The sequence below is a fragment of the Capsicum annuum genome, chromosome 10, assembly GCF_002878395.1.
Source record: "Capsicum annuum cultivar UCD-10X-F1 chromosome 10, UCD10Xv1.1, whole genome shotgun sequence".
Classification (NCBI taxonomy): Eukaryota; Viridiplantae; Streptophyta; class Magnoliopsida; order Solanales; family Solanaceae; genus Capsicum; species Capsicum annuum.
The window spans coordinates 221,311,013-221,323,814 of record NC_061120.1 but is presented as its reverse complement, the minus strand read 5'-3'; the positions used below and the strand labels follow the sequence as shown (position 1 = coordinate 221,323,814).

General features: G+C 36.0%; 1 protein-coding gene across 1 annotated transcript; it reads left to right on the top strand.

The window, feature by feature from the left end:
* The first annotated feature begins 12,060 nt into the window (after positions 1-12,060).
* Positions 12,061-12,603, top strand: LOC107844730 (cilia- and flagella-associated protein 251-like). Its single transcript, XM_047397857.1, has 2 exons — positions 12,061-12,100; positions 12,263-12,603. The coding sequence occupies exons 1-2, from the start codon at positions 12,061-12,063 to the stop codon at positions 12,601-12,603; spliced, it is 381 nt and encodes a 126-aa protein (XP_047253813.1).
* The last annotated feature ends 199 nt before the right edge of the window (positions 12,604-12,802 follow it).

Sequence of the window (12,802 nt, the reverse complement as noted above, 5' to 3'; positions counted from 1 at the left end):
ATCTGTTGTGATGTACAGATCATTTGTTGCATAACAAATTACCCGTCTTGTGCAACTGTTACAACAGATGCGTGATATTTTGCATTAGATTGTACATGTGTTGCTCTGTTTCTCTGAACCAGACTCAAATGGATTTTAACCATAAACTGCAAACTATGCAACATATGGGTCTTTTTTTTTAAATGTAGCCCGACTATGAAAATTATTATATTATATGATTTAAATGCATCTGTCTTTTTTTTATAGGTTGTGCATCCATGGATCGTGCCTACTGAGGAGGAGTCGGTGATGACTTCTTATATTACTCTAAATCATGTTGATACAATTATAGACCCAATGGTAGAGTTAATAAAGAAGGAATTGGCTGGAACAACAACCATAAGAAGAGCAGTTAGGCAAGGTCAACCTAATGTTGAGGCTCTTTATGACCAACCTTTTACTAAGGCAGATCCGGATGCTTCTTCTGGTGGAGTTGTTGGTGTTGGTGGCAGGAATGATGATGCTGCTACCACTCGTGATGATGATCATGTTGATGCTCAAGAAGGAATAAATATATTTGAAAATATCCCTTTTCGCCCTTACACAAGTCCCTCTCACCCCTCTTTACCCTCGTGTTCTCATTGCGAATGCGATGAGTACAAGGACAGACAGGATAAACTCTTTGAAAAAGTAGAGGCTATCTCTAAAGCTATCGAGGAATTCAAATCCAAGAGGTGTGTCATACCATCCAAGTAGGTGAGGGAGCCACACACTCCTACAGCGTTGGTTAGGAGAAAGAAAAGAGCAATTAGAGACGTACTCTCTGCTCGGAAATCAAAAACAATTATAATTTCTCCCTCTCCAAAAGTTGTTGAAGTTCAGGGGACAGTCAAGAAGGTGGACATATATACAGAACTTGGCGTCAAAGAGAAGAGGGATCTGCGATAGGCCAAGAATGCCAAGTAAGGCGCACCAGATTACCCGAGGCCTCCCTTCCCTTCCCCTAAGACTTCTATACTATGACTGATATGCGTATGCCATACGAGGACAAGGCAAGTTTACTTTTCCTAACCTAGCCCTTCTAATCTACCCCATGAAGAAGAAGCTACGCAACAGATTTCACATCTGTTGCAACAGCTGGGTATACTGGTGCAACTGGTTGTGTTTCTATTGCAACTTATTATCTATCTGTTACATAAGTTTCGTTGGATTATATTCAGAGAACCCTATGCAACAGATGGACCATCCATTGTATCTTTACAATTACTAAACTATTTAAAAAATTGACATCTTATCTCACAGCATACTGACATAATTCTTTGCCTCATGAGGAAAAGGCAATTAACATACCGGGAAGCTTATGATGCTTCCGATAAAATGATGGACCTCGACTTCTGCAAGAAGCGAAAGAATAGGTACGATCAACCCAATGGAGAGGCGTCAGCCCTTGGCGTGGGGCTTGATTTCCTAGTTTCTACGTTGGTCTTAGATGAAGAAGAAACGTAAAGATATGTTAGATGGGATAGGCCAAATCCACACGGCAAGAGCTGGACCGAGGCAAAATGGATTCTTGTAGTCATTAGCGTGAACGACATGCATTATCGGGCTGTTGAGATACTACTCGAGGAGGAAAAGATCAATGTTTATGACTTCAACGTACCTTTCGTCGACGATTTTGATCTTTTTCTCCTCGTGGAGCCACTAATGGTGCTATTGTCCATCTTGTTGAGAGAAAGTAAACTAATGAATCATTTTCCAAAGAAAGTTTTGATAAATAAATCATGCGATTTTGAAGGTCGAAATTGGGGAATGATTCTTTCAATAGATGATGCCGTTAAACCGAGCGGCTCGCACACTCTTGCACACATCGAATGTTTGCTGATCGGCACAGAAATAGCTGAGCCAATGAATTTTTTGTGCGACAACGCTGTGGCAAACCTGCAAGAGGTCTGGGCTTATTGGGTACTAATTGGACACTTGAAACCTGTGTATATAGAAAAGTTTGTGAAATAGATATTTTTAATTTCAAGTCACCCTTCACTTTATTACATGTACATGTAGTGGCAATAATTTTTTTCTGATGAAAGTTGAGTTTTTTGTAATGCAATAGATTAGATTGTCAATCTGTTGTAAAATATCTTTAATCCGTTCTGGCAGATAGTTTATCTGTTGTAATAGGTTGGTCATCTGTTGCATTACGTCGATGTTATTTCTATGAATATTCTAATAATCTAAGTCTAATCTGTAGCAACAGTGGGAAGACCTGTTTGATAATTTCCAACAGGTGAACTACATTTTACAACATATTCCTAAATCTTTTTGATATTTTTCAACAGTTATGCTTGAATATTCATGTGCTCGTCGACAACAAACCAATAGCAAATACACACACCACCATGAAAATTTCAGCAATTAGGCTTCAATATCCATGTGCCCAACAACACCAAACCAGTAGCAATAACGGCAACAATGTAGTATCTTCTTGCTCGATTTTGTTTCTTTTCAGAAGCCTTGACTTTGTTCAACAAATCCCAGATAAAATGATTTGTTTGTGAAGGGTGTCATTCTTGATACCAATCAAAGTAATCGCATCCACCCAATTTCTATAAAAAAGAGAACATAATTACAAAATAATTACAAGCCAATAATTAATCAACTAATTAATCAACGGAAAGTCAGCGAAATGTGCCTGACTGACACTGACACATTTGATGCCTATTTTATTTTACGTGTTTAAAATGAACATGTCTAATGGATGCCTATTTTATTTTAGGTGTTTGAACTGAACACCGTCGATGGGTTGCGTCTTTTTTATTTCAATTCAATTCACTTTAACCTTTTTACACGTAGTGGCAATTTTTTATGTCCAACGAAAGTTGAATTTTTATAATGCAACAGATTCTCCATCCGTTGTAACAGTTATCCTACCTGTCCTGACATACATTTTATTTGTTGCAATAGGTTGGTCATCTGTTTCATTATCTCGATGTTTTTATCTAACATCCATCTGTTGCAACAGCTGGAAGACCTGTTTGATAAATTCCAACAGATAACCTACTTGTTGCAACATATATACAAATCTGTTCAATTATTCCAATAGATGTGTCGTCTGTTGCAAAAGATAAAGTCCATCTGTTGCAATATATGTTTAAATCTATTTTTTTCAATAGATGTGTCATCTATTGCATTATCTTGATGTTTTTATCTGAAGTCCATTTGTTGCAATAGTGGGAAGACTTGTTTAATAAATTCCAACAGATCACCTGCCTGTTGCAACATATGTCTGAATTTGTTTGATTTTTCCAATAGATGTGTCGTCTATTGCAACAGATACATTAGTTGTTGCAATATTTGAATCTAGTATTCCTTTTTAATTAATAAGTTCAAATCTAAGGAATAAATAAAATTCATAGACAAAATAAAATAAATCGAAGCCTTCATAAATTAGCTGAAATAAGTCAACGAATAAATGAAGTATAAAAAAATTATTATGGGTACCGATCTCAACAAATACATCAACAACAATTTAAGTATACTGTCAAGGATTTCTTTGACAAGCTCAAGCTATAAAGATCTACTCAGTATGGACAAGTTGTTCTTCATCCGGTGTTATGGAATTTGGCTTTGCTCGTCGTGGATCTCCATTATCGCTTGCTTACGGTTTCTGCGCTTTCTGTTCTCCATATTTCCATAAAAGAGTAGCATATTGTCAATGCTGTTCAGCAGTAGCTTCTTCTACATCCACCTGGAAAGCCAGAATTGGTCAATGCTAATCACGGAGATACAACAAAACGGAAAAGGATAACTGATCTCTTCTAGCAAATCAAACAGGTCTTTCTTTCATTTTAAATTATCCCAAACATATTATATTTCTGTTGCAACAATGAATCAACTGTTGGGACAAATTTCTACATGAGAAAGACCCTGTGTGATATTTTCCTATGGATGAACCATCTGTTGCAATATATGAATCATCTGTTGCAGCAGATAGGTCGTCTGTTGGTACAAATAAAAGTTATATGAAGAGCTATTTGATTTGCTAAAACAGACGAGACATATGTTGCACCAAGTAAAGTATTTGGTGCAACATGTTAGTCAACTGTTGCAACAGATGTATATATCTGTTTGATAATTTTCAGTAGATATGTCATTTGTTGAAACAAATATGTGTCTATTTATTTTGTCAGTTGGAAGAAATATAATATATTCACCTTCTTCAGCTCGTGCTGCTCTCCTTTGGACATTGTACATTGCTCAGTGCAACACACAGACAAAGGAGTTACAATTTCACTTTTTTGGATGCCTGATAATGCCCAGGAAATCACTCCCTTTCTTATCTTAGCCCTAATCTCTAGTGAAGCGGATGGAAATAAATCCTCTTTGATGAAATAAGACCCCTCTTAGATGTCAATTCCTTTACAGAAGCAGTTAATGCATTAATCACTACATCATGTTTCGCCCTGCAGTCTTGACATTTGCATGCAGAACATACGCTGGGAGAGGCAAAATCTGTATAACCAGTATGATCATACTCATAATGGTTTGCTTTAAATACTGTAAGAGGAGCATCATTAGCACCAACAGCAGAACCACTACCACCACCAACAGCTCCATCAACAACAACAAGCCCACCCTCCAAAATTATTTTTCTTATAATGGTTGTTGCTCCAAACAATTCCATTTTTATTCTGTCGATGACCTTAGGATACGATAAAGTTTGCACAGACCGTAAAGTAAGAAAAAATGACATCTTCAACTCTCGATTGGTCCGAACTAGCAACGGATGCACATTCTAACATAAATCATTACATATATTAGAATGATGATTAGATCATTCAAAAAAAACATTAATTAAAAGAAAAAATTAATTATAAGTATACTTACTACATCCTTCAGGGGGTTGAAGAGATCAAGAAATTTTGCATTTTTATCAGTTTTGGCCGACAACCATCTTAAGATTCTTGGACAGGAAACTCCTTCCTGGTAGTTCACTTGTTGTCTCAAATAAGGAATGGCTTCAAACGCCCAAGCCTATAAAATAACGCCAATAAAACAAAACCATTATTGAGCAAAAAAATGAATGATATCATAATAAAAGAAAGAAACATTTACCATGAAAGCCCATGGGAAGCCATATAAGTTGACTGTTTTTGGCGCTAACGGAGTCAACAAATATTTGACAGTTATTTTGAAGCTTTCATGCCCCCATGGATAGCTGTTAAATGCCTTAAGATCCTTGGAGAGCTTTATTAAACTGAGGCTTATGTTGTTGTTAACGTCTCTTGCCCAAAGAATATTATGTACAAACCAAACCAAGCACAATGACTGCTTGTGCTTCTTTGACAGTCCTTTACCTTTTAACGCTTCTATCAAATTTTTATTTTTGAAGCTTGGACCAACAATGGACATCAGGTCATCACGATCACACGACTTGCCTTTGCCTTTTTGGGGTGTGCGGAGTGCTTTTTTTTGGGTTAGAATAGGTATAACTTGAGAAGGAGGATAACATTTTAGTCCAGTAACTATGACAAACTCCTTTCAACCAAAACAAACAGGCATGCCTCAGTAATTTATCCATACCTCATCCATCTTATCTTTGTTTTCATACATAAACCTGCGCTTGAGAAGTTCATATACCATTTTCATTTGGAAACGAGCATTGTTGTCCTCCGACAAATCAAGATATTTTCCGAAGCAGCTGCCCCTGAAATAAGCATCCAATTTTTTTTCTCAAAGTATTTTTCTGAAGGCATCGAAAGATTTTCCCATAGCTGACTTAACCATGAAATCACCCATTAAATCTGTGGTACCATTGCACTGCATTCTCATAGGATAACAATCAATGCTGAAGGCGTTGATCAACTCTTCGGTGGAAGGGCTATTAGCATCTGCATCATCTCTTTTGAAATATTCCTCTTCCTCGTGTTCATCATATTCTGCTCCCGATTGAGATAACGCTTGTAAAGCAATCTCATAGAGTGGTGGATGTAGCCTAGCAGCTTCACTTGTTCCTTTACTTGGACTTAATTTGGTTTCTGTTCTTTTGGGAATCATATTATCTAAAATTAATAGGAACATAAAATAATATATTATTGTTGATTAATGCATCGTTAAAAAAGGATAACAGTAAATCAAACAAGCAAAACAGTAAAATAACAGTTGCAATAGATCACCGATCTATTACACCAGGTAGTATATCTGTTGCAGCATATAACTAAACTGTTGCAGCGGATGAGTAATATATTGCAACAATACAAAACATATCAAATTGTCCTTTTGTTAAACAAAAAATAGCAATTTCACCATTTTTACCAAGAACAAAACAAATCAAACCAAATTGTCCTTTTGTTTTTATAAACACAAACAATAAAAATCAAACTTCAAAAAAATGCAACAAACAACAAAATATCATAATTCACTTCGAAAAGAGAAGAGAAGAAATACTAGAAATTAGGATTTTATTCACACCGCATTTCAAATTAGTGCAAGAAATATTAAAATTGTTAACCAATACTATAAGAGAAGTTGGCTCAAGTTCCTCGTTTTCTTCAAAACTAAAAAGGCCATAAATTTTTACCTGTGAAAGAAGAAAAGGAACGATGAAGAATTTGAAGCTGCTGTGGCCGGAAAGAAAGGCTGTCACGTCGATTGAAGTCGAAAAGGAACTCGAAGCCCAACTATTAGTAGTCGAATGTTGAAGTCGCCAAGGATTGAAATGAGAAATTTGCAGAACAGTTGGTTGGGAGAGAGTTGAGAGAAGCTGTTGAGAGACGGGTTGATTGAATTGAAGAGGGGAACTCGAAGCCCAACTATTTGTCGTCGGAGGTAGAAGTCGTCGGGGGTTGAAGGGAGAAATTTTGCGGAACTGTTGGTTGGGAGAGAGTTGAGAGAAGCTGTCGGGAGAGAGGAGAGTGGTTGATTTGGATTGAAGAGGGTGTGGGTTGGGTTGATTTGTATTTTTGAAAAGATTAGAAAGTTTTGAAAATATTAATCAAGTCCACAATTAACTTGATCAAGTTTCCTAATAATGTTTGACCCTATCTGTTGGTCAATGTCACCAATCCTTGTTCAAAACTTAAAAGAAACCTTTCCTTCAATTTTCCCAAGAAAGCTGCTTCTACCCTTTAATCACCTATTTTTTTTAAGAGAGAGATTTGACAAGAAAGTAATTTTTTCTCCTTGTATATTTTTTTCTTCCCCCAATTCTTCGAATATCAAATATAGACACCAAATTTCTATCCAATAAGAGTTAAATAACGAATAGAATAAATAACTTAAATATCCATCCATCCACGCTAAATTCTTTTAGTAGAATCCATTTTTATGTTTATTTGATGTTAACATTTTATTTTAAAGAGAATATCTACACTAACTGAATGTTTACTCCTAAAGTGAGACTTTTCAATGTGATTTTGAGTTCAATGTGAGCATTTAGTTTTCATGGTTTTTTAGTTCTTAATTGATGTTTTTCAGTTTAGTCATTTTTTCTGTTGCATTTTTAAGGCATTTGTTCTGGAACTTCACTGAAACAGCTGTCACCTGCATCTCCATCGGCCTCTTTCAGATTAAATGAAGAAAATAGGCAAATCTATGTTTAGATGAATGATCGATAAGAAATTAGTAAAATTAAGATTAATTGTCTAAGCTTCCCTTGCATTCCATTGATTCATACATACATCCATTGCATTAATGATAAGAGCGAATCTGGAATACTTAAAAAAGAGCAAACATGTATTGCTAGAAGCAAAAGAAAGACTAAAATTGGTAACAAGTTCAAGATTTTCAGCTACAAGCTATCTCCATTATGAGACAAAGCTATACTGTTAGAACTTATCTCTACATCGATCTCTATTTGAAAAAATCATTATTAAAGATAACAATCTATATTTGGTCTCAATCAGAGTAGACGCACACACTTATTATCATCTATTTTAATTTGCAACATAACGAACACATTATATTCTTGTTTAATTATTCAATCGTAATTACTTATATACACGTTTACCTTAAATTTCTTGTTAAAAAAGGTCCCACAAATAAATGGAGTGGTATACCCTAAATTTAGTGTTTTTTTCAATTAGTTACTAAAGTTTGTTTTGATTAAATTTTTCTTTATCTAGTTATTCATTAGTTGATCCAAATAAAGCTATTGAGTGCAAGAGCTAAAATTTTCAAATCTCGACTGATTTGGTAACACGTGATATGTATTTATAACTGATCTCTTAGCTTATTTGAAATTAGAATTTACTCACGATTCTTCTGAAAGATATATACAACTTTCCTTTAATTTTGCTGGCCAAACCAATCCATCTATATTCTTCTCTCAACTTTTCTGTTTATTGATTGTTTTCTTGCAAAGTTTTTAACTATGGACATATCATTTCCCATTGTAACGATTTGCTTATTGTACTATATCCTGTGTTGCGGGATATGCCACGGACGTATTAAAAATTTATAGTGTCGAAGGACGGAACGGGTAATTACGACACTATAACAGCAGCTGTATTCGCAACGCTGAATAAGAGTATTGCAAAATACTACATTCAAATAAAACAAGGTGTCTACGAAGAATATGTCCGTATCGAAAGATGGAAAACGAATATCGTTTTCATTGGAGAAGGGATCGACAAGACGATCATAACTGGGAATAAAAGCTACGTTGGAGCTGTTCGACTTCACGAAGGTGCTATATACTGTGGGTAAGTAAAAAATACTACGTACTATACTTTTTTTTTAAAACCATGCATGCATGCATGAATCATTTTAAAATAAGAACGTTTATCCAGTTGCTTATACCAAGTCTACTAATTATATTATTGATCAGGCAGCGGCTATAAGAGTATCTGCCGAATCATGCACCATCTATAGGTGCCAGTTCGAAGGCTTCCAAGACACGTTGTACGCACACAAAGAGGGAGACATTGATTTTATTTGTGGTGACGCAGCTGCGTTGGAATAACAACTATTTAAGTTGTTATGGAGAGTTTCTTTGTCCTATTTTTAGTTGGAATAACAATTATTTAAGTTGTTAAGTTGATGATCAATTATAGACTTTCTTTTAACAAGAAAATAATAATAGATTTTTCCCGTACAATTGTTATGGAGAGTTACATGGAGTTGCCGATACATCCAACAGGTTGGATCTGTTGGTTTAAAACCGTTAAAGGGAAACAACGCAGGAATTCAATTTAAAAGCTAGCCGCAGAAACAGAGATAGAGTTTGAATAAGAGAATATGCAGAGAGACAACATCTTGGGGTCCGGCCGTGTTTCGAAAAGCAACATCTTGCCCCATAAAACCATTCCCTTCCACCACTGATGAAAACGCCGAAAAAAGAAAAAAAAATTAATTGTCAAATCAATAATATAATTAGTAGACTTGGTATAAGCAACTGGATAAAAGTTCTTATTTTAAAATGATTCATGCATGCATGCGTGGTTTTAAAAAAAGTATAGTAAGTAGTATTTTGGGAATAATTGGTAAAGAGAAATTTTGTAAAACTATTTTGTCAAATACCCATTTAATTTTTTTTTTTAATTTATTTTTTAGGTTTAGGGTGTAAAAAGTGAAAAAAGTGGGACCCACACGTGGGCCAAGGGACCAATTCATCATTTATACAACTTTGCAAATTTAATATACTACACCTAACCCTATCCACTTATTCAAATATTAAAAAAAAACCCTCTCTCTCACCTCTTCAATTCCCAACTCCCGCTTTCAAACAACTTATCCCAAAAACGTCATTTTCGTACATTCTTCGTCTGCAGCTGCTAAGGGGGCGTTGTTGCTTCGCAAGGTTAATTAAAATCGTGCTTTGATCATTTCTAGATCCATTTAAATGGTTTTTCTTTTTGTTAATCGATTGATGGTGATGTAAGATTTTTATTTTTGAATTTGGCGTTTTGATTTAATCGTGTTTTTTTTAGCAACAAAGTGTTGAATGGTGGTATAATTGTTGTTTGAAGAGTTATTTTGTCATTTTGATTTGAACAACGTCCTGTTTCTGTCCGTAAATCCGCGGTCTATTCGTAGACCCGCGGTCTATTCGTAGACCCGTGGTCTATGAAATGAGAATGCCCTAGATATATTTCAATTTTCAGACGTATGAAATTCTTTTAAAACATGATTTCTGAAATAGTGAAAATTGAAATATTAATAGCTAATTAGTTTGATTAGGTGCACTAGTTTGATTTTTAGCAATTGTTGTGTTTTGATATTTTGCATGTTCGATTTTGTTCAATTATTGTATGTTTGTGTAGTGAACTATTTAATGGTGGGGTGTTTGTTAATTTATTTTTTTTGGGGGGGAGGGGGGTTTATTTGATCATTGAGTTATTTCTGTTGATAGACTTGTGGTCTATGAACTGAAAATGGGATATTTGTTCTTTAGGTGTACACTGTGTTGAAAATGGGTAGAAAAGTTATTATTCCTAAAAAGAAAGACTATACCGCTGGTAGTAGTAGAAAAAAAAGAGGTGCGACAGTTGAAAAAGTGTCAAAAAGAAAGAAAATTGAAGAGTCAGTGTCCGAATCAAATTCGGAGTTAAAGGAGATAAGCGACTACGTCGATTCTAGTGAAGATGTTGCCAAGCGGAGTGTCAATGGTGACAGTGAAGAGTGCGAGGGAAGTGGGAGTAATAGTGATGATGGGGATAATGATTCGTTGTCCGTGCCATATCTTTCAAGGTGCATTTTCGTGGAGCGGTATGACCTTCGAACGATAATTGACGAGGTCGGATCTTTCCCGGCAAAGATATCGATCAGATCAAGAATGGCTGCTTATCGAGAATTTAAACAAATTCTTGTCGACCAAGAATTGAAGAAAAGATTCAAGCGGTCCTGTTTTGGACACCTGAGAAACCTGCCGGAACATCTCAAGTTCAGTGGGCAGTTGGTCCATTATTTGTTGTTGCGACGCGTTAAGAACGATAAGATGCGTCATGAAATGTAGTTTTGTGTTAACAACAAACCTGTCTGTTTTGGCTTGAAAGAGTTTTGTTTGATCACGGGGCTGAACTGCTCATCATACCCCAGTGAATAAGAAATGAAGAAGGTGTTAGCAAAGGGGGACAATTTTTGTCTTAAGGTGACAAAAAACAAAAACATCACGGCAGTCAACTTGTTACACCCGATCAGAGGGAATAAGCTGAATGAGGATCAGAAGTTGAAGTGTTGTCTACTGTGGTTCTCGCACACCATGTTGCTTGTGAATGATTTGACGAAGGTTGTCGATATAAAACTGAGTCGAATAGTCGACTCTTTGAGTTTCTTCGAGAAGTATCCGTGGGGGAAAGAGACATTTCAACTGACCATGGACTATCTGAAGAAGAAAAGTGACCTGAAGAAGTAGAAGGAAGTACTTGATGAGAAGTAGAAGGCATCCTATGCTCTATTCGAATTTCCCTAGACATTCATGGTATCTACCATAAACCCTTTAGTGAGTTTATCGTAGATTATAATTTTATTTATACTATGTCATAGACTCATAGTTATTTTTTTCACTGTTGTACTGCTTACAAATTTGGATCTATGAGGCCTTTCCTTATCTTGGAGAATTTGTTGAAAAATCAATGGATGAGCCCTTACCCATCCCCGACTTCCTCAGATGGCACACTTCAAAAAACGACAAGACAATCGAAGGCGACCCATTCAAGTATAAAGGAAAAGTTACCGAGGTATGAACTTATTTTCTGTAATGCAATAATAGTACCGTGTTATCGAATGCTATGTAATTGTTAATTGATATTTGGTAGAACGTGCACCCGTACATCATCCCTACTATTCGTGAGACGAAGATGGATTACACCATTATGTTTGAGCCATATACGGACGAGGTGAAGAATAACGTCCTCGATGGCTTAAAGAAAGAGTTAGAAGGGGTGACTGTCCTCACTTCAAATGAGGATAGTGATGATGACGGGGATTTGGGTGGTAACCTCGTTGGAGTAATCGTTGGTGATGATGATTCTCCGAGCACCTCCAAAGATGCAGTGGGAACCTCATCCCCCGGGGATCTTCATAAGCGTGTGGCCGCGCGAGGAAGCGGTGTTGGATATTGCTTCCTATATCAAAGAGAAAAGAATGAAGAAAAAGGAAAATGATGAGCGGCAACATAAGCGAGGTAACTTCATTCATTAATTGATGTTGTTAATGAATATTCAGCTTTAAATATCAGTAACACTTTGCAATATTATGAAATAGTGCATGTGCATAAATCGGAGAGGAATGAAGAAGGAGAAAAAAAGAGCAAAATAGATTGATTATTTGGTCGCTGTTGTGGTAGAAGAGGAAAAAGAAGAAGAAAAGAAGGATGGTGAAGAAGATAAGAGTCAAGAAGAAGGTAGAAAAGTAGCAACAGCAGCAGCAGAAGAAGAAGAAGCGGCAATAGATGAACAAGGAGGCGCGGAAAAAGGAAAAACTATTGAAGAAGAAGCTGACAAAGTTGACAAAGAAAAAGTTGAGCAAGAAGCAGTAGGTGAACGAAAAGAAGAAGATGAGGAAGAAACAGTTGCAGAAGCTGAGGAAAAAACAGCTGCTGTAGGTGAAGTAAGAAAAGAAGGTGTGAAAGAAAAGGAAACTGAAGAAGTAGCAGCTGATACACATGCTGAAAAAGAAGGAGAATAAGGTGAGAATGAAGAAGCAGTTGGAATTGTTGAGAAAAAAGAAGTTGAAGCTATCCAAACAGATGTGGTCATGGACATTGTTGATGAAATCAACAGTAACACTTGTGTTGATGAGGAACTTAGGGAAAGAGACATTTAAATGTTAAGATGTTTAATTTGTTGTTAAATGATGAGTTGTTAGGATATGACAATTTTTTTTT